The sequence below is a fragment of the Sceloporus occidentalis genome, unplaced genomic scaffold (assembly GCF_023333645.1).
Source record: "Sceloporus occidentalis isolate IW3139 unplaced genomic scaffold, rSceOcc1.0.p SCAF_5, whole genome shotgun sequence".
Classification (NCBI taxonomy): Eukaryota; Metazoa; Chordata; class Lepidosauria; order Squamata; family Phrynosomatidae; genus Sceloporus; species Sceloporus occidentalis.
Window position 1 is genome coordinate 87,970,515 of NW_028316985.1, and position 26,780 is coordinate 87,997,294.

Genomic DNA, 26,780 nt, shown 5'->3' on the forward strand with positions numbered 1-26,780 from the left:
TCATTGCTTAGGGTTTCCTGATAAGGAGTGTCCTAAGGGCTCATTCCCACTTACATTTAAACCGGTGTGCGATTCACCTTCACCCCGTGTTGGTGAATCGATTCCAAAAGGTCCATCATTCCCACTAGGAAAGTGGATCTTTTCATTGCCCCTCTGTAATCACTTCTTTTTGTCATCCCAACTAGTTTGCACCGCTTCAAAATGCATGTCAATCATCTGTGCATCATCAATGATGTAAGTGGCAGCCCAGGCAACCCAACTTGGGAACAATTATGTATATACTGTATATTTAAAAAATAAATTGATAGACGATGTGATTCAGTGGTTTTGCAACTACTTGCAATCAAAGTGAGACAAGTAGTTGCAAAATAAATAAATTGAATTTTCTATGATTTTTTTTTAAAAAGACCCCTGCCATGCCATTCTCTTCTTTTATGTAAGAAAGATGATGGTGGTGCTATTGGTGTAGCAGAAACAACAAAGCTGACCCACTGTCACAGAAGGCACAATTTTATTATGGCCGGGACCCTCCTGCATCGAAAGGTGCAAGAGAGACATTGGTACTGTGAAACTGCTATCTGTTGAAGACCACAGTTCAAGGGCAAACATGAACTCATTTGCTGTGATGGCTTCATGCAGTGATGGAGAATGGGATGGCAGACTGGGGGGATTATCATCCACATGGGCAGGAAGGCACTTGTTGATGACACTGCTTACATTCTTGCTTCTCTGTTGGCTATAATGAGGCATTATGTGGTGCTGACAGGCGACCAGAGTCACCCCCATGACCTGCTTGGAAGTTCCACGAGAGCTTCATAAATGGTTGCCAGATGAAAAATTGGAGAGGGCTCCTGTACCTTTAATTTCAGGATGTGTTGCTTGTCATGGAACCAGGTAACAAGCTCATGTAACCTTTAAAAGTATGGCAACCCTTTCCAGTTTTTATTTGGCAACCTTAGCTGCATACAGCTCAGTATCCCTTTCTCTGCAGATGAGAGCCTGGATGGTATAGTGTCAAAACTTTGAAGTTAGCAGTTCAAATTCTGTGTGCAACTATTCTAGTAAGGGGACTGTAGATGAAGCATTATTTCTCCTCCTTAGGTCCCGTCTCCTTTACTGAAGTAATAAAACTGTCCTGCAGGGCTGGAGGTCTGAATGCCAACATAATACATGGAGAGTGCTTTGGATATGTGAAATATGCTGCATGGTTGCTAAATATTGTTTATTTTTAGTACTTCAGGCAGAATTCAAGAAGCTGTGGTTCCCTCCCTGCCTCACTTGGGCCCAGTCTTAAAGAGCTGCTTCCCAGTCTTTAGGACTATTTCCCCTATTTCCCCGAACAGAAAGGCTTTTGCAAGGAAGTATAGGTGCCAACTGCCAGAGAACTGGGAATTCCTGCAGTTTCAGCGTTCTTTGCTTCAAAACTGCTGAAGAGATAGGCAGGATTGCTAGGTTGTGAAGAGACAACCCTGTGAGCTCTTGGCCAAAGGAGCTTTGTATGTTTTTATCTGTCCTTAAGTTACTCCCCCCCCCTCTTGCATACATTCTAACCCTACCCAAGATTTATTGCCAGAACATTCAAGTGTGTCATTTATAGCTGTAAAAGGATGGAATGGGAAAAGAAGTTCCTAGACAAAGTAATTTGGTTCTCAGTATAAACCCAAACAAACTCTCCTTTCCTGACAAACACCTTCCTTAGCACAGTTATTGCCTCCTGTTGTCCCAAGTGAACCCATAGCTTTGGCCAGTGGTCCATGAGGATTCAACTGTGAATGAAGTGGAGGGAAATGAGGATTTTCTCTGTACACAATGAAAGGAAACCTTGTAATTGACTAAAATACAAAGCTTTCCCAGCACATTACCTTCCAGCTCTTTTTTCCCACCCTGTTTCTGCATTCCAGGTCTCTTTGCAAGGTTTGTACTGAGTACTAATTCTTTAGGAAACACTGAGAACGTTCATGTTAAGACTTTGGCCTAATGACAGCTGGCTTATTCTGTTGCCAGCTGTTTGTGGCTTAGACTTGTAGGCCAGAGGGATGAAGGACCAGCACCTTGTGTCATTTGGGCTCTTTTGAATGTTACATAGCTCCTTTCCCCTAAGTTCACTTCTCTTGATAAAGGCAATGGTGTATATTACTATGGTTTGTAATTTTGGCATTAGTTGTCTTGCAGACAAACCAACCACTATTTGTGCCTCCTTTCTTCCTCTTCTGTCAGCTATGGTTTAAACAAGTCAGAATACATAAAACAGTAAGAAATCATGGCTTCTAATCTTGGATTGTGATCGGCTAAAAAAACCACAGTTTGTTTGCAACAAACAGAATAACAGGCCAGAATTCAACAAACTAAAGCCAGGCTGGTTATTATGCATGAATTCAAGCAATGTGTATAAACATTATTTTCATTCTGCGTATCCTCTGCGTGGACACATTGGTAGTAGTTACCTCAGAGTGGTATTTGGATAAGTGAAATCATCAAAGCAAAAATGGATGTTTGGTCTGTCTTTTTAACTGTTCCTGAGCCCTGTTGGACAGGGAAGTTGCATAGGGTGAACATTTATATCCCAAAATGGAGGTTTGTTTACAACCAGATTGTGCAGAGATTATGCAAATTATTTTTTTTATCACATGCACAAAAAATACTGGCAGTATTTTTCAGCCAGCATCCCAGAATTAAAATACAGTATCTCTAGTATGACTTGAATGGTTTAGGTGATTTTGTTAAACTATGGCAGGTCAAAATTCTTTCGAGCAAAGTATTTTTACTTTAATATAGTACCCTGGGGACCTTTCACACAACAGAAGTTCACATTATGATTCCACTGTAACTGCCACAGTTCCATCCTAGTGGCTTTCTTATCAAACTACAGACCCTGAGATTCCATAGGATATAACCATGTCCCTTGAAGTGGATCCATAGTGTTAATCCTGAAGAAGAGAAGGTTAAGAGGTGATATGATAGCCCTATTTAAATTTTGAAGGGATGTCATATTGAGGAGGGAAGAAGCTTGTTTTCTGCTGCTCCAGAGATTAGAACACGGAGCAGTTCATGCAAGCTACACGAAAAGAGATTCCACCTCAACATTAGGAGGAACTTTCTAACAGTAAGGGCTGTTTGACAGTGGAACACACTCCTTCCTCGGAGTGTAGTGGAGTCTCCTTCCTTAGAAGTCTTTAAACAGAGGCTGGATGGCCATCTATTGGGTATGCTTTGATTGGGAGTTCCTGCATGGCAGGGGGGGTTGGACTGGATGGCCCTTGTGGTCTCTTCGACCTCTTTAATTTTATGATTCTATGATTCTAGCTATGAACTGTGAAAGGGCTACCAGGCCTTTGCTCCCTCCAAAAGAGGCCGAAAGCATCTTTCACATTAAGGCCTGAATCTTGTTGATAGGTCCAAGATAAAATAGACCTATTGAATGAACTGCTGAATGGTGAGTCAACACATAGACAAATCTCAATGATTAAATTGATCTACATTAGTTGGTGTTAAAGGAGTATTTGTTTATTTATTTATTTGTGTCCTGCTTCCCCTCCAAAAACTGGGACTCAGAGTGGCTTACCATGTCTTACTATTTAAAAGAAATTTACAATTAAAAATACTGGTATACAAAAGTAATGCATTAAAATAGAGTTATTACAATATAAAAACAAATCACTTGTTAAAAGAATAAAATGCAGTTTAAAAAGATAAAAAGTATTTTAAACAGTATACATTAAAACAGTACAACAATCCAACTCATTCTTTAAAGGCTTTCTGTTTTAAAAGTTTGTCTGAATAAAAAGGTTTTGGCCTCCTGACACAAGGAAAAGGAAAAGGCCATTCTGGTCTTCCTGGGAAGGGAGTTACAGAGTCTAGGGCAGCCACCAAGAAGGCCCTGTGTTGTGTAGCCAACAACTGTGCTTGTGATGGTGGTGGGATTTAGAGAAGGGCCTCTCCTGTTGATCTCAGTGCCTGGGCTGGCTCATACAGGGAGATATGGTCTGCCAAATCTCCTGGACCTGAATCACATAGGGCTTTATAAATCATAACCCTTACCATACTGCTGCATAAATATGATTGTTGTGGTTGTTGTGTGCCTTCAAGTCATTTCTGACTTACGTCGCACCTAAGGCAAACCTTTCACAGGGTTTTCTTGGAAAGTTTCTTTGGCTAAGGTTTGCCATTACCATCCTCTGAGGCTGAGAGAGTATGACTTGCCCAGGGTCACCCACTGGGTTTCATAGCCGAGTGGGGATTTGAGCCCTATTCTCCAGAGTCATAGTCGAACACTCAAACCACTACATCACACTGGCTCTACTATAAATAAAATACTATACTATATAATTAAAAATCTACATAACAATAAAACCACTGAATCCACAGCATAGACAGATGTGAAAAATGAATTCCGTTACCATAGCAGAGGTTAAATCATAATAAAAGAGTCTATGATGTATCCTAGAACGTAATAAAGCAGGACCAACCAAGTTCTTCTTCAAGAGGGTAAAAGTTTTGCATTTTTCTCCCACCACCAGGAAGGCCCTCACTCTTGTGCCTTCACAAAGTGCATCTTCAAATGTGTTGATTTATGAACTGGATTCTTCAGATGAATATACTGCATGAGCAGGTTCATGTACAGAAGGCAAGCCTTCAATTAACCAAGTTATCTGAAAACAACAGGGCTTTATAGATAATCACCAGCATTCTGAATTGTGCCCAGAAAAGGACTGGAATCCAATGATTATGGGAAAAGGACTGGTCTACTATATTTTGGAATTTTTTTAAAAACCACAACTACTCCAGCTTCCACATTTTGATTCAACTGGAGTCTCAAAGTGTTTGTCAAGAGCATCTCCAAGAAATGGAAATTTATAGTCCACATCATATGTCTGAATTTGGTTTCAGGACAAAGGTTGTTTTGTTTTGTTTTCTTGCTATTGTGTACCCACATTTAAAAAGTGTCTTCTGCATTAAAAGTACTAGAAGGGCTAAACAATTTCTACATTTTAAAGGGGAGAGAAGAAAGTTTGTTAGCTTTTTGAAGAAAGAAGCCGACACCGATAGGTTGTAGGGATCCAAGCTGGAGAAGCTTGTGCTAGATTAATATTATCTGTATTCTGTATTCTCCATGGCAAAGCTTCATTTGGAAAGTCCCTAGAAAGGGCAGACCAAGGTTGAACCTGCTCTGGCAGAGAGCCTTACATAGTTTTGTAATCTATCAGTAACCTTGAGAAATGAAGGAAGAGCAAGAGGATGTCATTGGTATGGATGATAGGCCTCTTTTTTTCTGCCAAGACCTTAACAAAGCTTGTAAAAATTCCTTTTCTAGACTGCTATTCTCAGTATCAGTATATGCAAACTATATGTTACAAACTGTTTTATTTTTCAAGGAGAGGAGGTAGAAATGTTGTGTTGCCTGTTCATTGTTCTGTCTTGGGGAGAGAAGTTCACTGATATAAATAATGCCTTATCAGAGACAGGGAACAGATTTGTACATATGTGTGTATGCGTGTGTGTGTGTGTGTGTGTGTGTGTGTGTGTGTCACAGTCACATTTTTCATAAGTTTTAATAACTTGATTTTATTAATAACTCACCCTTTAGGGTGCTCCAGATACTCATTCCTCCCTCCCCCAGGACACTATTTTTTTTGTGATTTCCCATCTTAAGAAACTGAAATGCTTCTCCTCTTCTTAGCATAAGAAAATAAGAGCCAATCAAAAGTCCAAAATTCAAACCAAAAGTCCATCCAGTCTGGTTTTCTGTTCACACATTGGCAAACTAACTAACTAAAACTAGACATCTGTGCCAAGCTCGCAAGCATGACATGAATGTACAAGCATTTCTACCATGTCCCCCATGTGCTGTCCAGATGCTGGTATATGGGGGCAGGCTTCCTCTGATACTGCTGATAGCACATAGTCATCATGACCATGCTTCTTGGAGAGGCCTGAGGATGATAATACTGTGGCTATCACCTCACCTTGCACTCTTCCTCTTAGTAGTTCTGTGACCTGGAGCACAGCCTTTTCTTTATGCTTGTTAAGAAGATGAAAATGAAGGCAATGATGGCTGGCGGCTTCGATGTCAGTGGACCAGTAAATCCACAGTTGTAGTTGAAACTTTGAAGGAAGTGCCCAAAATGTTGAACCATATCTGCAGAATAGTTTCAGCAACCAGAACAGCTCCTTTGAAGTTTAGATTGGAGAGCAGATTCACCACCATGTGCAGAGAGAAAAAAGTAGCATTTCTAAGATGAACAGACAGGAACCCTATCCCTCCATTGGGGGAGGTTCAGTGCTGAAAAGATTTGTCCAACTAAAAAGTCCAACCAAACTTTGTGCATTGGTTTTGCTGGTGATTAACTTGCCATTAACACTCCATTTAGTAGAATAGGTAGAATAGCACAGACCTTGTCATGAATGCAAACTATGGTCAGTTGCTAGTCAAGCCAGCTACAAACTCTTACTTGTTTTGCTAGTTTATTCAATGAACTAGGCTTTGTTTTAAATTACAATTCATATTTTGTACACAACTAGCCCAGAATTAGGAAAAGCAAAACTAAACTCAGCAGGAATCCTCTTTTTGTCATATGGAAGGAGGGGAAGGGATAATGCTGTTTCAAAGCTACATTTAGGGCCTACAAAGGCTAATGTGCGTTTTACTGGATTAGTGTTATGCATGATCCCAGCCAATGTACTGTTACTAAAACAAATGGTAGTGAATTAGTTTAATCCAATGTGTTCTACTTTAGTTGCTTTGTGGATTGGGCTGTTTCTTTATTTCCTAAGCAAAACTGTGATATAAAAAGCAGAATGTCTAGGAGTCTTTTTGTTTGATAGATAAAAAAAAAATAGCCAACGTGGGGAACCACAGCATAAATCACATTGTGCTGCTGTGAGGTTTGATTCACAATGTAACATTGTCCCTTTGAAGTCTAATGAAAGAATAAAGCTATTGAAATTTTCTGAGGTTGCCAAAATTTCTTTTGCAATGAAGGGTAAAAATACTTACAAGTACTATGTAATTTCTAGACAGAACTGGGTATCAATAAGTTGTTTTAAAGAGAACACTTGTACTTCTTTGTGGTGCTAGATGTGTGATTATGTTAAACTTTACAAGATAATCTAGTAGTTCTTTGGATACTTAGACTTTAATTATAGGACAATAATAATAAAACATATGTATGATGATTTTTCTTGTAGGCTGGTGGATGACCGATGCGTGGTTCAACCAGAGGCAGGTGATCTTTGCAATCCTCCCAAGAAATTCCGAGGTAAGCAACTGAGAGTAAATTTTACATGAGCAAATACATAGTTAATTCTACCCCACCCCAAGATTGCCCAACCGCTTACATACCTTAATAAGGATCCTGGGTCTGTAATGTAGTCATAGGCCTGTTACAGACTGCCAAAATAAAGCTGCTTCGGATCTCTTTGGAGGCATGCTGTTTAAATGATGTATGCATCCTAAGAATCTGAAAGCTGCACCAAAGCTGCACTCCAGTGCTTAGGAATGAAGTGTGGCTTTGGAACGACCTCCAGACTCCTAGGACCCATGCATCATTTAAATAGCATACCTCCAAAGAGACCCAAAGCAGCTTTATTTTGGCAGTCTGTAACAGGCCATAGTCTAGCTGCACTACTGACTGGTTAGGAGCCAAATAGCCACAGCTACCAATGTATCATTCACACATCATGCTGTACAGCATGACTCATGTTTTAATGTTTTTCATTCTACACATTTCCATTTCATACAAACAAATATTATAGCAGGGCTTTCCTTGCATCCCCAAAGCAGGGCCTACTCTTGGGGGGAGATGGAAGGGAGTATCAAAACCCTTTCTAATTTTTAAGTTGTACTTTATTTTTATTTTTTTAAAAAACCCAAACATGTTTCAATTATCAGTGTTAAAACATCAGGAAGCAGAACACAGATCTTGGATCAGTTATTACATCCAATTAATTGCTTTGATTAATTTCCTAGTAATAATATCATTGTGCATGTTCACATATTATTTAGGAGAGGCAACAGATTTAAATTGAAAATATTTACCTAGGGAAATATATTGTTTTTATGCTGTATGTTATTTTAATGTTGTAAACAGCCTGGATTGGTTTGCCACAGGGCGGTATATAAATAAAATTTATTATTTATTATTATTATTTATTATTGTACAGAAAAAACTTGTACACTGTACACTTGATGCAAACAGCAACAACTTCTTGTGTTATAAGCTTCTTGATCTCTTTAATACTGCAAAAAAAGTGTCACTAATATGTTGGTATCCAGAGAGGGCTTGACTATGGATACATTTTTAGTTTATGAGGGCAGTAGCTTCAAAGTCTGTCTGTCCTTGAGAAAACATTCACTACGTCATTGACACGGATAACCTGAAATTGTAAAATTAATTCAGTAGAAGTACTGATCACAGCACAATAAGTTACTTTGTTCTGAAGGACAAAGCCACAGGTGTTCACTTCTAGTACAGTACAGCACATTTGCATTTTCTAAGAGTTCTGCATAGTGCTATCACTCTCTCCTCCTAGTTTATGTAGAGTGGTTTTTTTCATTGTATGTCTTTCCATTTCATAGAAAAAGCAAATACTGTTGCATAGTAGCTGAGTTTTGAGTTGGTGACTTTTGTGTCAGTACAACCACTATGAACAGTGAATGGGTAGCAAAACAGAAAGGAGTTTGTATAAATGCCAGTAGCGGTCCACCTGTTATTTTAACAGTAATCTGGTTGTTTTTTTCTGAAGCCATGGCATGTCTGAAGGTCTACTGTTTTGAAAATAAGGAAGGGGAGAGTGAAAATCCATCTTGAATGTGCAATTTAAATTGAAAGTGTTTAAAATTTACCCATTTGATTGCTATGTTCATGGCATTCAGGGCTGAATTTCTAAAGTTATCTTGAGAGTAAAGCCAATTAGAGAGACAGTGTTGCTCTAGCACAGTGGTTTCCAACCTTCCTAATGCCGTGACCCTTTAATACAGTTCCTCATGTTGTGGTGACCCAAACCCATGAAATTATTTTCGTTGCTACTTCATAGCTGTAATTAAATAGGTGTTTTCCAATGGTTTTAGGCGACCCCCATGAAAGGGTCATTTGACCCCCAAAGGGGTCCCGACCCACAGGTTGGGAACCACTGCTCTAGCAGTTTCAGTGTTGAATTTAGGACTCTAGGAGGCCAGTTTTTAAATTCCCACTCAGCCATGTAAACTCCCTGAATGAACTTGGCCTAAGTCACACTCTCTCAGCCCAAGAGGAAGGAAAGGGCAAAACTGTTTTGAATAAATCTTGCCAAGAAAACCCTTGTATGGGTTTGCCATAAGTTGGAGAACCATAAGTTCCACAAGGCATATCAGGATGCTCCAGTATATGCCTGTTTAAGATACTTGGCAGCTATTCTGCATATGCTACTGAAAACTCTGTTTTGGGTAGCCTGCCCCCCTTCTCCAAGATCCATTGAGTGCATTGCTAGAGGGTAAACTAAAGACAGTCGGCCCTCTCCATTTGTGGCTTTGACTTTTGTGGATTTAATTATTCACAGATTTAATATGTTCGCTTTAAGAATCTCTAGGTCTTTCAGTGCAACTCTGTGGTCATCGTTTGCCAGAAGTCATGCTGGAGAATGTACAGAGTCCTAGACAGAACACTTGTCTAGGCATTTTTAGGTCCTTCAGCACTATTCTATGCTCAGTGTCCAGCAGATGTTGACCATATGGTTATGCTGAAGGACCTAGAAATTCCAAGAGAGGTGTTCTCTTGGGTTAAAAAATGGTTTTTTATTTGCAATTTCCACACTTTCATAGGGGTCCTGTGCCCCTGACCCAGCAAATGTGGAAGGCCCACACTACTGTGGCTGGAATGCCCAGTTAGCCTTAATTTCCCGAGACTCTTCTAATTCAATCTACCCTTTGGCTTCTGACATTTTGACAAGCATTTTAAATGAAAGCTAAAATTCCCCAACCAGATAATTGTTTACCCAGTTCCACAATCTGCTGCTTCTCCACCTTCACCTAATCATAGCATATCCATAGCATACCCTACAATATTTCGTAGATGAAAACTGGGAGTTATGTGACCAAGCAACATCACAGTGTGGTCAAGAGGGCAAAAGTCACTAATGAGAAAGAATAGACAAGCTAGTAGAGGCTCTAGCCTTTTGCATTTACTTGAATTTACAGAAAAAGGAAAGATTTTACCCTTTACTTTCCTCTCTCTCCTGTTGAGTTAATTGAATGAAAATTACTTTTGCACTTTGAACTCAGTTGTAGCAGTGGAGGTAAACCGGAACAAAGGGAGAAAAAAAAGGGAGGAGGAAAGAGAAATTGGGCCATTGTAAAAGCAGCTGAAAAAGTGGGAGAACAGGGCATGCCAGATTAGGACAGTTAGAGGGTATGGTATTGCCAGTAGTATCAGAGTTGTGTCACCCAGTGCGGTAACTCATGGTGTCACCCCCATTGATCTCCTCCCATTACCACACCATGCAGAATCCTTACTAATGTTTTTTGTACTAATGTTACTCAGCAACTGTAATTCCCATATATCACTGGAGGTAATGGTAATAGTTGTGGCATAAACATCTCACAAAATTAAATTTATTTCTTTAAATTATGATATCATACACAAGAATAAATGTGTGTGTGTGTGTGTGTGTGTGTGTGTGTGTATATATATACACACACAGTTTCATGTGGTTAAAGTGAAAATTTGGTAAAATGTGATGCTTTTAAAGAAAATTTTAAAGTTTATTTTTAAATAAATTATTATTTTTAATTAAAAATTTAAAATTTTCTCCCACTGAGCATCACCACACTCACACCATCTCTTCAGCATTTTAAAGAGATGCAGGTGAATGCCACAGCCCATTTTTGCAAAAATGCAGATGTCTGAGGAGCAATGATGTCTCCTCCTCCAGTGCCACTCCTCACCCCCATCCCCTAGTGATGCCACTGGGTACAGCCCTCATATTTTCAATAAGGCAGATGCCTTGAGGGGTGAGTTCCAGAGTCTAGGGGCAGCCACTGAGAAGGCCCTCTCTGGCGTCTCCACCAACCATGTTTGTGATGATGTTAGGACAGAGAGAAGGGCTTCTCCAGAGGATCTCAGAGTTCAGGCTGGTTCATACCAGGAGATATGGTCTGCCAGGTAGTGTGGACCTGAGCCATGTAGGGCTTGATAGGTAATAACCAGCACCTTGAATTGTGCCCAGAAACATACTGGCAGCCAATGAAACTGTTTCAATGGGGCGTTGTATGGTCTCTGTAATCTGCCCCTATTAACAGCCTGGTGACAGCTCTTTAAACCAACTGAATTTTTCAAACACTTTTCAAAGGCAGCCCCATGTAGAGCCCATTGCAATAGTCCAAACGGAATGTAACCAATTACTACAACATTATATTATTTTATTAAACATACATACAAAAATTACATACAACCATACTTAAAACAGATAAAATCACAATCATAACAATTTGATAGAGACGAACATTACAACATTGCAACATTATAAACAGACAGTACTACACTATTATTTATAATGGGTCTTGAGCAGCATCCGTGGATTTTGCTATCCATGGCGGTTGGGGGTGGGTGGGTCCTGTAACCAAACCCTAGTGCACTGTACATTGCAAGCTGGTCTGATCCATTCTACTGAGCTTGGATTTTAGCTCACAAAAGTCTCAGATTTTCAGATTGCTGTATTGTGGGAAAATGGGTGGTGAAGCAGGTAGTTTATTATTTTTTATATGTGTTGTTCTTCCTAAAATGACTTTTATGGAGAAAGGAAGAATGGAAAGCAGAAGGAGATTGGGACACAGTGTTAACAATTCAGAAAAGCTTGTAATTGCACTTTATGCTTGACTGTAGCAATACAAGTGAAACACAAACCCAGAAAATAAGAATGCCTGTTTTGGAGGGGTTATAGAAGAAAAGGTGTTTAAATCACCTAGACACTGGAGCAGGGAACAGGTATTCAGTATGAAATATTGCTCCATATCACTTTACTTTTTAAAATGTCTTCAGGAGAGTGCTTAGGGCATTTCTAAAGGAGAAGATCAATAATGGTGGACAAGATTTCTGAAAAAGAACTTGCCCAGAGCTCCTCATCTGCTCCATTCATCAGCCAAAAAGGAGTGCCTGTAGCCCCCATTCCCAGTCAAGCAACACTGAAGTCCAACTGGCCTTCAGTGTTGCCAACAAGCCTCGAAGATATTCCCCTGCATGTTTTGCCAAAATCCCAAGAATTCCCCAATATTACCTGGAATATTCAGTCAAAATCCCCAGAAAGTCCCTGTAATGGTAATATGACCACTCCTTTTTGCAAATAAACATAAACATAATTGAATATAAAATCATTGCAATTTATTTCACCTCTCAAAATTGCCATTGAACCAACCAAAGAATCTTTCAGTCCTTCTAATACTTTTAAGATATTTCTTTTGGCATGAAGGAGGTCCAGGAAGCTTTGTGCTAAATAGAAACGTGTTAGGCTGCAACCACACTGCAGAAATAATCCAGTTTGACACCACTTTAACTGCCCTGGCTCAGTGCTATGGAATCCTGGGAATTCTAGTTTTGTGAGACATTTAACCTTCTCTGTCAGCAAACTCTGGTGCGACAACAAACTACAGTTCCCAGGCTTTCATAGTACTGGACCATGGCAGTTAAAGCAGTGTCAAACTGGTTCATTTTGACATTGAAGATACTGCCAAAGTGGCACCAAACTGCATGATTTCTACAATGCAGATGCACTCTTAGGCTGCATCCACAATGCAGAAATAATCCAATGTGACACCGCTTTAGCAGCCATGGCTCCATGCTATGGAATCCTGGGATTTCTAGTTTCTTGGGGTACCAGAGCTCCCTGACAGAGAAGGCTAAATGCCTCACAAAACAATTCCCAGGACACCTTAATCTGTGGCAGCAAAACTAACAAAATAATATTTGGCCCCTTCAAACATTTAAAACTATTTCTTTTGGCACAAAATTTTGTGGGCGCTGCTTCGAAGTGACTCCAAGCTACATATCCCAGGATCCAATAGCATGAAGCCATGACAGTTAAAACGGTAGGAAACTGGATTGTCTCTGGAGTGAAGATGCAGCCTGAGTTGGGTCCAAGACACATTGCAGAAATAATCCAGTTCAAGACCGCTTTAGCTACCCTAGGGAACCCTGGAAATTGTAGTTTTGTGAGACATTGAGCCTTCTCTGTCAGAAAGAGCCCTGGTGCCATGACAGACTACAATTCCCAGGATTCCCTAGCACTGAGCCAGGGCAGTTAAAGCGGCCTCAAACTGGATTATTTCTGCAGTGTGTTTTGGACCTTAGTTATTAAAAATGCTCAAGGTCCAATCCATACTGCAGAAATAATCCAGTTTAAGATTGCTTTAACTGCCCTGGCTCAGTGCTAGGGAATTCTAGGAATTGTAGTTTTGTGAGAAAGAGTTCTGGTGCCACAATAAACTACAATTCTCATTCATCTGAGGAAGTACGCTTAAGTCTAGGGGGCCATTCATACTACCTTTTAACCTGGTTTTGAAATCGATTCTTCCACGTGAAGTTCATATTGGGCCCAATTCTGTCACAGTCCATGTCGTGGCTTGCACAAGGAAATGCCCCTTAGTGCGGGCGATCAAGAATCGGGCTAAAATCCATCTTTTCTGAAAAGACCCGGGTTCCGCGAAATAAGAACTTGCCCTCAATCATGATCGGGGCAAATTCAGGGAGGGATTAAGGTCAGAGGGCGGGCAGAGGTCAGAGCATTCCCTCCCCTCATCGGAGAAGGAGGAGGAGGAGGAGGAGGAGGAGGAGGAAAGAGCTGAAGGAAAAAGGGGAAGAGGCAAAGGGTGACAGGAGGCTAAAAGGGGAAATCAGGGTGATTGATGGGGGCTGCAAAGGGCTATCAGAGGGAGGGGGTAGTGGAGAAAGTGATGGAGGAGGAGGAGGAGGAGGATGGAGCCGTGGGAAGAAGGGAGCCATGGAGGGCATGGAGCAGGAGAAGGAGGATGAAGGACCAAGGGAAGCTCCCAGAGGGAAGGGAGGGTCGGAAGGAAAGAGGAGGAGGAGGATTGCCAAGGGAAACTGGGCTGCGGGGCCAAGCCGGAGGAGGGATGTAGGGAAATCAGGCTGTAAAATCAGGCTTTTATTTTTGACAATTTATGCGCATGATTTTTTGGGTGACATGTCTGTGTGCTTGCTTGTGCTATTTTATTTCCTCTTGCTCCTGGATTATTATTATTATTATTATTATTATTATTATTATTATTATTAGTGTTATATAAGGATGCTACAGTCGGAATGCCTGCGCTGCATTTCCCTTTATTCCCAATTGATTCCATGGGTCTACTTTAGTTGGAACTGACAGGTCACTCTCTCTCAGCCTCAGTGGAAGGCAATGGCAAACCTCCTCTGAAGAGAATGTAAGCAGGAGGAAAGGGGTCAGTTCAGTTCAGGTCACAGGCAGGGCACGAATGGAGCTCCCATCAGGCACTTTCCCCCCCTTTTTTAATTTTTAAAATTATTTTTGACAAAATATGTGCATGTTTTTTTCTTGAGGCATATATATATATATATATATATATATATATATATAGAGAGAGAGAGAGAGAGAGAGAGAGAGAGAGATTGAGAGAGAGAACATGGCTAGCTGCTGGTGGTTCACTTTCCCTTTCATTTGCTCACTCCCAGCAAAGGAGAAATGTTACAATGGGCAAGACTTGCAAATGGAATGCTACAATTTGAATGTTACATTTGTTGCTCTTGTCAATTTGGCCAATTGACAAAATGATACATGCTTTTGCTACTGTCTCTAAGGAATTCAGGGGTAGCCCTGAATTGCTTTTAAAAGCCAAAAAGAATGCATGGCAATCACATCCTTTTCTGGCATTTCTGAGGTGAGGAATTTATTATTATTATTATTATTATTATTATTATTATTATTACATGTGTAAGAGGCATTCTGGGGTGGCAAGGAGGGGGGGATACAGGATGCATTCGCTTGCATTTGGGGGTTGAAAATGGCCACCACACACACACACACACACACACACACACACAAAGAGAGGTTTTTAAATTTGACAAAATGTGCTCTTTAAAAAAAGGAGAGGGGAAAGCACACTTCCAACGCCCCAATGAGTGCTGCAAACGTCACCTATGACGATCGCTTGATTGACAACAAGTGCCTTTCTGAAGAAGACATTCAGGTTAAAACGCCCCTCTTCTTGTAGTGGGCACTTACTAATGGAGAGATTCGGGAGCCCCCTTCCCCCCCCGAATCTTCCCAGTTCCTTCAGGAACAAATCCGCCAGTGGGAATGGGGCCTAGGAAAGCTCATGCTGCCAACTTCTTTCTATCAGTGAGTCTCAAAGGTGCTACAAGATCTCTCTATATCATAATCACCATTATTATTATTATTATATCCAAATGCACATGAGGAAGTGGACTTAAGTTTTGGAAAGCTCCATTCTTCCAACCCCTTTCTTGCAGGGAGTCTCAAAGGGGCTACAAGATTACTCTACAAAAATATTGTTGTTGTTGTTGTTGTTGTTGTTGTTATTGTTATTATTATTATTTCCAAATGCATCTGAGAGAGCAGACTGAAATAGGGCAGGATTGGATGGAAGAGCAATTTTGGCCAATCAGGAGGAGACGAGCAGCGATTGGCTAAGGCTGCTGAGTGTGATGATAGACTGGATTGGGGGACAGTCTGGGCCTGGCATCATGCATGGCCTGGCTGGCTGGGGATGTAATTTAAGTTCTTTTACTTCGGATGGGCAAACGAATGGACAGGACTACAATTCCCATCAGCCTCTTAGAAGATCCGACCGGGGTGGGACTGAATGGGAAGGTATAATTCCCCATTAATGGAAAGGATTACCCAACAGGAAAGTTGAATTCCCCGAAAATTCCCCACAATTTTTTAATACCCGGAAATTATCTGGAGTGGCTTTTCATTACCTGGAAACTGGGGAATCCCCTGGAAATTGGCAACACTGCTGGCCTTACCAAACTCAGGAAGGGAGGAGCACAACTGCCATTGCTACCACTCCTTGTTGCTGCCTTCCTCCTCCTCCCATTCCCACTGCCACCCCCTTGTGTCACTGCCTTGCTCTTCATGCTTGCCTGTTCACACCAAGAACTCACCTTGTAAAAAAAAAAAGTCAACTTGTTACCTAACTTTACAAAAAGCAATGCCTCTGCATAAAATACATCAGTCTCTTTGTGTGGCTAGCACTTACTTACAGGAAAGGTCCTCAGAAAACATAGGCAAGTAAGCAGGCAAGGGGTAACATTAGAACTCTAAAGCAGGGGGATAGGTGATAGTAGCAGCAGCTACTGCAAAATGGTGCACGGCGGTGGTGAGGAAAGTGAGGCTGCAGCACTGGGACCCTCAGAGTGAGTAATGCAATTCAACACACTGCCGTTTGAGGTGGCCCACTCACTCAGTGTAATGGTTTGGTTAATCCTTACTAGCACCCAAGTATGTGTGCTCAGGACCAAACCCTGAATTCTTTCCCACATGTAAGAACTCCTTGGCAGAAAAATTGCTGTGTCAATTGTTCTGTCAGGTCAGAAAAGTGGGAGTGTAAATTCCTTATTGATATAGCAGAAGTGTTAGAAGATTGTGAAGTCTTCAATTGTGCTAATCATAGTTGGTTGCTTAAGCACATTTTGTACAGAAAATGACCAAACTAAGCTTGACTTCAATTTTTCCTCTCCCTTTTATCACCTCCTTTTTCTGTGGGCAGCTGGGGAAGCAAGGTAGGAACAAACTACAGCTACAGTTCGTTTGTTATGACAAGCCATGATTTAAGTAAGCTCGAGTTCATAAGTTGACAACAAACTGTGTGGATTGTGGCTAGCAAACAAACCATGGCTTGTTAGCATAAACAAGGCCACATGTCACAGCAAGCAAAAATTCAACAAACCATGCAGTGTCATGTTCTGACTTGTCAATGTGATCAGCAAGGACAGAAAATGCATCTGATTTGTGTTTGTGCATAAATGTTTGTGTTCAGCCTACTGTTGAACTCTTCCAATCCAATCAAATGCATAGACAGATCTTATAGCCAGATAGGCCAAAGAAACAAGAAGAGTCATTTTTTTTTCACAAGTCACTTAAAAGACATTTTGTTTTCTTGTCTTCAGATTGCCTTTTTAAAGTGTGTCCTATGAATCGATATTCTGCACAGAAACAATACTGGAAAGCTAAGCAAGCTAAACAAGGGAACCACACAGAAGCAGCCCTATTGAAGAAGCTACAAGTAAGAAGCATAGGAAGGCCTAGAATCTTGTAATGTATTTGTTGATTTGGATACTGAAATCAGTGGGGTTTACTTTATTTTAGGATCTTGGGTTTTTAATTGCTTAAAGATATGTATAATCAATATTTTTCAATGTACAGACAATACCTGGACAAAGCAAAGACAAATCTATTACTGTATAATATTTAGACCCAGAATATTTATTTCTGTGAAGCATTTGTTTAAAAAAGATATTTTGCCTTTTCATTTGCTTTTCAGGGTAGAGCTACAAATATTATTCGAATCACTTGTTACAAGAAGGTGTCTGACAAAACCCCAGCAGCCACTTTCTATAGGGCAGATGCAGTGAACACTTAGGTGCGTTACAGACCGCCCAAAGGCGGGCGGTCTGCCGCCGCCACCATTAGCTGCGCCAAGAAGCCCCAGCGGCCAGACCGCGAGGCTTCCCGATGCAGCTAAAAAGAAGCACTGAAATGGCGCTTCTTTTTGGCACCCGGAAGTGGTGCCGTGAGGTGCGAGGCACACACCCGCAGTGTCACTTCCGCTGCGCCATGTCCGGACGCTGTGCGTCCGAGACGTAAAGATGGCAGTGCCCGTGTGGACAGGCACCGCCATTAACTATACTCTACATGCATACTAGGGACAGAGCCGGTTAGGAAGGTAAGACCCTTTCTAACCCTAGTACGCACAGAGCACATACTAAATGGCCGTTTGTAACGCACCTACGTCCTCCAGATGTGTTGGTCTACAGATTCCATCAGCCACATCTAGCACATCTAATGGCAAAGGATAGGTGGGCTGTACTCCCAAACATCCAGAGGAATAAAAATCTCCCCTCCGTACTGCAACTTTGGGAGAGGGGTGATTCAGAGCTGAGAGGCAGACAGTGTGGTGTGCTAAAAAAAAAAAATCAAAGTTATCCTTCTGAGCTACTTGATTCTTTGAAAGATTCCAGTCATGATTTTGAAGGTAAACATCAGTGGGTTATAACAAACCAATCAGTAGGTTATAACAAACCAAATACTGTATAAAGCATAGCAAAGTAAAATAAAATAAAATGTAATATAATATTAATAAATAAAGGTGGCATAAAGGTAGTCCCTCACCCAGACTGCATGATTTGCTGCAAATGCTGAAATAAACAAACACAAGAACAATACAAATCCAGTCCCTTTCTGGTTCTAGAGAAAAAACTACCCTGAACTGTTCAACAAAGTGGGTGCAGCTTTGGGCAGGTTATGAAAAAGGCCAGCCCAGGGAGTTTGGAGGGACTGAGACCTACAAAAAAACACATTGGGAGGGTGGAATGCATGCATCCCACTCCTGTTCTAGTCTTTGTTTTAAATTTTAAAACACAACAACAAAACTAACACAGCCATTATTACTTTGCAGCATGCAGCAGAACTGGAACAAAAGCAGAATGAAAGTGAGAACAAAAAGTTGCTGGGGGAAATTGTGAAGTACAGCAATGTCATCCAGGTGAGCATTTGAACAATCACTGACCTTTCAGAAGTGTTAAGAAAAAGGGTATTTAAGGTCTGATGTGACCTGAGAAGTGCAGTGATTATGTATAAAACACACCACACTAATCAGTTTTTATTCAGCTCCTCAGTTGGAGTTCCAGAGATTTTATGATGTATAAAAGGAGGAGGCATGAGCCTAGCGGTAATGCAGGATTGCAGGGCCTTGGGCCTTTAATAAGATTGTAGGAGCCCATATTACAGTGTGAGAAACTATACCTTTGCAATTCCTGCTTCTCCCCCTCCCTTCCTTCAGATCTCTCTCTCTCCTCCTGTGTAGAAATATAGGTATTAAATGTCTGGAGGCAGCACTTTTGTTTTTAATATATCAGTTGTTGTGTGCCTTCAAGTTGTTTCTGACTTATGGTGACCCTAAGACGACCCTATAATGGTGTTTTCTTGGCAAGATTTTTTTGGGGGGTGTCTGCCTTTGCTTCCCCCTGAGGCTGAGAGAAGGTAACTTGCTCAAGGTCACCGAGTGGGTTTCCATGGTTGGCCAAGGATTCAAATCCTGGCCTCCAGAGACATAGTCCAACGCTCAAACTACTACACCATGTTGGCTTTCTAATATATTACTTAGAATTATGAAAGACAAAGCAGCCTTGAGGTCCTTTGCATGTAACCACTATTAAGAAGGAAAAGAGATGAGCCCACAAATAAAATTGGCTGAATTTTGGAATGGAAGGAGATGAAACATTTGTTCAATTTGTAGTAGGCAGATCAGAGTTTTAGGAAGGTATTTTTTGGAGCTACAGTCCAAAAAGTAACTCTTGGACCTTCCAGGTTTGAGTAGGAAATCCAAAAAGAAAGGCAAGTTTCACTGGAATTCAATCCCATACTGAACCTCCTCTTTCTTTTTGATGGCTGAATTGTATGTTATACCTTCAGCCCTACACAGTTCCATGTTTTGGGGCTGATGTCGTGATAATTGAAAGTTGCAGTGGTTTGTTGATGGGCAGATGGTGTAACCAGCTTGTGAGAAGCCATAAGTTTGCATTTGAATATCAGATGATATTCCACACATATGCTGAGTTTTGTATGCAAAATATTTTGCAATACTATTGTGATATGTTTGATGCAGTTGTAATAAGACTGACACACCTCAGAAGCCAACAAGCTAGAATGCTTGTGTTGTGGCCACAGCCAGCTGTTCAAGTCCTTTCCGTATTTTTGCACTCAGCAAAGAGCAAGCAACCCATTAGTCTGTGGCCAAAGTGTAAAATACATTGTGTATTTGATTGTGTTTTATTATTGACAGCTTCTTCATATAAAAAGCAACAAATACCTTACAGTGAATAAGAGATTACCAGCCTTGTTGGAGAAGAATGCAATGCGGGTCTCTCTGGATGCTGCAGGGAATGAGGGATCCTGGTTTTACATCCAGCCTTTTTGGAAACTGAGGAGTGAAGGTGACAATGTGAGTGAGCGAAGTATGTTTCTGGAAGAAAGCAGCGGGTTGGCTGAAGAAATATGGTTGTCACATCCCCATCTAAGACCAGAATTTTAGGTTTCATTACTTGCTTTGCATACTTTGTTACCCCACTTCACAATGCAATGTGCTTAATAGTTGATGCAGTGCCTTTGGGATATCATTCAAAAAGGCAGACGTGGGATAGAAATCACATTCAAAGGAAAAGGGCAACAAATGAAAAGGAAATAGTTATGAATCTAATCAGCTATTGTATTCCATGTGCAGGTCTCACACAGTTGGGATTCTGGGTTGGAGTAATAGTCACACATTCAGCTTCTGGCAAAGGAAGCAAGGCAAGGTCAAGCAAGTCCTAATCCATTGTGTAACACTGAGGCCAGAGGGTCGCATGAACAGGCTGAGTGACAAATATTTTCAGATTGAACCTTAGATAGAACTGCTGCTCCATCTGATTGGCTTAAGAGCTGTCTAAGGCCATGTCTGTATGGGCCAGAATGGAGCAGCAGTTCCTGGAGCGGCCCAGAATAGTCTAGCCATGAAGCTGACATCCCCCCCCCCCCCAATTACTTGGGTACTACGGAGTGACATTAGGTGGCTGCTTGCACACATGTCCCACTGCGTCATCTGCTGCCAGCATGAGTCTCCCTCCTGGGCCAAAACTGAGGCACCTAGCTTCAGTCACATGGCTGGGCACCTCATTCTGACTTCAGAAGGAGTAACTCACACCAGTGCTGGTGGCAGTGGGTGGCACAGTGGAGCACATTATAAACAACTGTTTGGCATTGCCGTGGAGGGCTCTGGATCTTCCGGGAAGATCTGGATCAAAAGATGACTTTTTAAAAATTCATTGTAAGGGTGGTATAGTGCAGGTTCAAGGCTGGACTGGTTGTACATCATCTGGACAGTTCACACCAGAACTTGGGGTTGGGCCCTGTGTTGTCTGAACTGATCACTGTAAGGGTAATGGGAGGATGTATTATTTAGCCTGTGGGAATATTACCTAGATCAGCCTTTTGTGAATAAAGCCTCTTCTGTTAAGGGGATCTAGCTTGCTTCAATAGTTGCTGGTTGTAATGGTTGTAATGTTCTGCTGGAGTTTCTGGGTTGAGAGTCTGAGGACAGCTGCATGGCTGCCTCAGTCATAGAAATGCTGTCAACATGGACTTCTTTTGTGTTGAATCTTTTGGGAACTGAAAACACCTAAAATCAGATGATTGCTGGGTAACCATTCACTTGCCCTCCTAAGTTTCCCTTTAACTTGTCCAGGACTAAGTTAGGTAACCAGCTTTGGTAGTAAGCTAAAAATGAAAAAGCCTCCTCTCAGTTTGTTTCAGCCATAGGTTTGATAATTTCTGACCACAAGCATAAAACTGACTTCTTTAATTATCATTGGTTTTTCCTTTCAGTGAATTTTGAATTACTGATTCAGATCCTCAGGTTTGTTTTGTGCAATGTTTTATCTGACTTTACATGGCTTTAAGTAATTGGTTTGTGCAGCATGGCATGCGAGGATGTATTTCATAAAGTAAAAAAAAAAGATGTTGTTCTTGTCATGAATGCTCTAGTTTTGAAATGATCCTGTTGTGGATGCTTCAGTTTTGAAAAGATACTCATATTTTTCCCCCCTTCATCATGGGCGTGGTGATCGTATACTTAATTATTTATTCCTATATCTGGAAAAAATTGACCACAAAATGTCTTGAGGAACCTTAAAGGCTAACAAGCTTTATTTGGCACACTGTTTTCTGAACTCCAGCCCACTTACGCCATCAGATGTAGTCTTTAAAGTGCTACTAAACTATTTGCCATTGATTTTGTTGTGTCAGCCTGACACAGGTATTTCTTTGGGGGAAAAACCCCACAGTGGGCTCTTGATATCCACTGGGGTCTTGTTCTAGAACCCCCTGGATAACAAAAACTGTTGATGCTCAAATCTCATTATATACTATGGTGGAGTAAAATAATGTCCCTTATAGAAATCAAGGTTTGCTTTTGCAATTTTTTTTGGGGGGAGGAGTATTTTCAAGTCATGGATATTTAAAACCATGGATGAAGAATCCGTGGATACAGGGGGCTGATTGTAATCCAAATGATAGGTTCTGACTTCAGGGGTGACATTTATCTGTCTCTCCCCTCAACCATTAGATTCACTGCTGAGATATTGTCTGGTAAAATAATCAAGTAATTATTTTAGTTTATAAAATAATTATATTTTAACAAAAGAAAACCTACTGTCTTCTGGGAGACCTTAGAGCCTTTCTGGATCATAAAGGGGCCATAAATCAACCCTCCTTTCCTCAAATTCAAATGCCACAATGGTGGTGGTGGTTCTGGCCTATGGGCATTGCCCTAGTATGTCTGCCTTGCATTTTTGCCTGGTGGATATTACTGAACTTCCTCCATTTCTTGTTGAGCCTTCAGTTGCCCAGTAGTGGAAGCTAGGCTAGATGGCTTAGCAGGGAAGAGAGAGCAGAAGGTATCTGGAGAAAGAGTTAATTTGTAAAACATCTTGAGTGTCCCGGGTGTAAGTAGGATTGGGGACCAAGTGTCTTCATTCTTGCTGTTATTGATCCGGAGTGACACCATGATTTAAAAGCAAGCAAGCAAGCAAGCAAGCAAGGATCCCTCCCCTTCATCGCTGGAAAACCACCACTGACATATGTTAGGGCATACCTGACAATATGTCACCATAACCAAGCAGTTGACTATACCAGTGATAGCTGACAGTCAGAGCATGGGGAAAAGGCTCACCTTCCCACTTCATGATGAGGTATCTCCCCTGTATAGAGCATAGCCGCCCCCTCCAGTTGCCCGTCACTCTTTAGTCAACTGACTGGCATCCTACTAGCTAGAACAATGAATTTTGCTTACTCTCAAACATGTCGGTGTATGTATTAAGCAGTAATAATGGTTCTGCATGTGTTCCAAACAGCATGTGTCACCCACTGTGTTCACCATTTTAATCAGTCACTCTGTGTTTCTAGCTTGTGTGTATGTGTATATTGTTGTGCATATTGGAATGTACACTGAATTGCTCTGGATATTACTGGCACTTCTGAGGTTAGATCAGTTTTTGCCACATTTTACTCCACAGTGTTTTAAAATATCTCATTTCTTCCATCCGTTGAATTCAAGCAATACAAATTATTTCTGTGTTTTTAGATGAGAGGCAATTTTAGAGGCCAGTTTTCCTGAAACCACTTCTTCCTTATGTCCTACCAGAAAATTCTGTAAAGCCATTAACAGAAATATAAGTGGAATGTGTATTTATTTGAGACCTTCCTGGTCTTGCTCTTCAGCCAAAAGACTTTCAAAGCAGCCAATGAAGATTTAAAAGCCATAAAATGGTAAAAATCAGTACAATAAAAACAAACAGAGCTGATCAGCTCCGCACCAGATTAAACTGCAGTGGAAAAACTGCTAAAGATCTAAAATAGCTTTGGCAGATTGTGGAAAGATAAATTTCTAAGTCCATATTGTGATAATTAATACCTTTCTTAGGCCAACCAAAAAGACACAAAGGTCATGGTGCAAGCTTTTAAAACTGTTTCCTGATGAGAAAGGAAAAGGGAAGGGAAACGATTGTGTTAGAGTTACCTAGTCCGCAAGTTGTATTAAGATGGTTGAGAGGAAGGGTCTGCAGACAATCATATTAAGCACAACAGGCCCCACCACAACTAAAAGAGTATTCACTATAGATGCCTGTGACATAAGAGGTATCTATGGAAATGAATAGCACTTTTACCATTGATTCCAGTGACATATTGGCTGTACTCAGGCTGGGTCCTTGAGAAACTCCTAACTCCAGAACTGGAGGGAAATTACCTAGCTTGATAGAGCCATTATGGGAAATAGTTTTAATCATAGCAATAAAGAATACCCTTTTGACACAAGCAGCTGCAAAGAAGATCTGAATTTTAAAAAAAAGAGTTTTGAGAGAGTAAAAAAAATCTTTCTAGGTTTTGAATATATCGCAATTTTACAAGGTAACATATGAGCATCTGACTATATGAAATGCTGGAGATATTCTAATTTATCAAATTCAGAATTGAGTTTTAGTTTCCATTTAGTAGTTTTAATAGCATTTTGTTGAAATAGTTGAGATGAAAGGTGAAATATTTAAAATGCAAAGCGGATTCTAGACAGAAGAGTATAAAACATCGGTCCCCAAACTGTGCTCTTTAAGGGATTTTGGACTTTAGCTCCCAGAATCCCAGACTATTGGCCAACATGGCTGAGATTTCTGGGAGCTGAAGTCCAAAATCTCTTAAAGAGCACAGTTTGGGGACCACTGGTGTAAAACAACAACAACACCATTATGGCCTTCATACTCCACAACTTACTGATTTTGAGGACTTAGCTGTAACTAAAAGCTGAAAGTTCAGAATTACCTGTTGTACTGTACCTATCAGTTGGTTGTCTCTTTTAAAAAAAGAAGCAGCAGCAACTAAAACATTTCCAGTGTGAAAGGAAGCATAGCATAAATGAATGCTGTGTCATGCCTTTTTAAACCTCTATTCTCCAGATCGTTGTGGGAGACAAAGTCGTATTAATGCCAGTCAATGCTGGACAGCCACTTCATGCCAGCAACATAGAACTACTTGATAACCCAGGATGCAAAGAGGTGAGTGGAACAAGAAGAGGTAAATCTAATTAAGCCTATACTGGTGTGTTGGTACATAACACCCCATCCAATAGGGTTAGGATGTGTGGTCCATAGCTGATGGAGGGAAAAGCAAAGGTAGCCTCAAAATGACAGGATAAGGACAAAGTATGAGACAAAGAGAAGTAGATGTCAGTGAATGGAAGGTTAAATTCTAAGGAAAGCAAACAATCAGAAACAAATACAGTGTGCCCTTCCCTTATTCAGGGGATCTATTCCAAAACAAGCTTCATTTATATGCCGCTTCATACCACCTAAGCAGTGTCTAAGCGGTTTACAACTGTAAGCTAATTTGCCCCCAACAATCTGGGTATTCATTTTCGCGACCTCGGAAGGATGCAAGCCTGAGTTGAGCTTGAGCCCTTTTGCTGGTCTTGAACTCGCAACCATATGGTTTTGAGTGAGTGGCTGCAGTACAGGCATTTAACCACTGCGCCACCAGGAGCACCAGAAAACAACAGGGCTCATGCTTGCAGTGTGGCGCGGTGTGTGTGCCATGGGCACGTGCACCATTACCTCTTCTAGTGAGCTCTTCCAGTTATCTCTTTCAGCTTAAGCTGAAAGCCGCATATAGCGCACCCACGTATGACTGAAGGATCAGTATGTAGCTGAAGGATCAACACCTGCCCTGTGGCTGTAGATATACTTCGCAGGACATGGTTTCTTTCTGCATGTCTGATGTTCAATAGGAAATGGGCCTTTCCTCTGCTGAGAGTAGAAATGCATATTATGAACAACGGTTCAGCAATTCGAATTAGGAACCATGATGGTTTAAACCGGATCATTTCAAATCATGATCTGGTTTAAACCATAGTGGGAACAACTTCAGAGATTATGTCTGTAGCTTTTTCACATCAGTGCATTTTGTTACACAAAACTACAGAGAATATCTTGGGGTTGAGACAAGGCATTGGGATGGGTAACTAAAGAGGACTCTGTGGTCCTACCTTTCCCGGAATCTCCCACCCACAACGGCTGAATGACCATTCTGAATGTGACCAAATGTGACATGACATCACTTCCTGGTGTGGGAAGCCACCAAATACAGCTGGTTCCTGGGACTTGAAGGAACATCAAACTGATGTTTTGATGGTGATTATAATGCTTTGAAAAAGATTTTTGGCTGGGCTTATTGGGCATTTAAAAAACAAACAAATGGGGGTTTGGCATCTTCAGGGGTCACAAAATATAACTCACAGGCCACATTTGCCTGAGAAATTTTGAATACATCATATTATTTCAGCTATTGTTGCAATAACAGCTGTAATAGTGAATGTTGGCAAGCAAGGGCCTTCCTTATCAGGTTGTAATACTGCAGAAACATTAGTGTGTGGATCTTGATATAAGATGGACCTACTTTGTTTCTTTGTTTACTTGATCACAGGTAAATGCTGTCAATTGCAATACCAGCTGGAAAATAACCTTGTTCATGAAATACAGTTGCTACAGAGAAGATGTACTTAAAGGAGTAAGTATGAATGACATTTTAAAAAACTTTTTAAAAAAGAATAACTACATTTCTTCTTGATAATATGTTTTTTTTAGTTTTTTCAGTTTTTCAGTTTTTTTAAAAATTAATAACTTGATGTGTCTCAAAACATTTCCAACTTAATACTACTACTACTAATATTGGGTTTCCATGACTGAATGGGGATTCAATCCTTGGTTTCCCAGAGTTCTAGACCAACACTCAGACTACTATACCACTCTGGTTCTAATTCCACAAATCCTGTTGCTTTGAACAAGGGTTTAAATATAATGTAGATATGAAGTTGAAGGCTTTCATGGCCGGCATCCATAGTTTTTTGTGGGTTTTGGGGGCTATGTGGCTATGTTCTAGAAAAGTTTCTTCCTGACGTTTTGCCAGCATCTGTGGCTGACATCTTCAGAGAATGCTTGCCTGGAAAAAAGTTGGAC

General features: G+C 40.8%; 1 protein-coding gene across 3 annotated transcripts in view; it reads left to right on the plus strand.

Moving 5' to 3' along the window:
- Window positions 1-26,780, plus strand: part of ITPR2 (inositol 1,4,5-trisphosphate receptor type 2) — a 256,626-nt gene that overhangs the window by 26,407 nt on the left and 203,439 nt on the right. For all 3 annotated transcript variants that reach the window (XM_089524659.1, XM_089524661.1, XM_089524660.1), the window contains exons 2-7: window positions 7,186-7,256; window positions 17,136-17,251; window positions 18,644-18,730; window positions 20,030-20,188; window positions 24,726-24,824; window positions 26,248-26,331. In XM_089524659.1, the coding sequence (XP_089380785.1) occupies window positions 7,186-7,256; window positions 17,136-17,251; window positions 18,644-18,730; window positions 20,030-20,188; window positions 24,726-24,824; window positions 26,248-26,331 (616 nt within the window). The remainder of the gene's footprint in view (window positions 1-7,185; window positions 7,257-17,135; window positions 17,252-18,643; window positions 18,731-20,029; window positions 20,189-24,725; window positions 24,825-26,247; window positions 26,332-26,780) is intronic.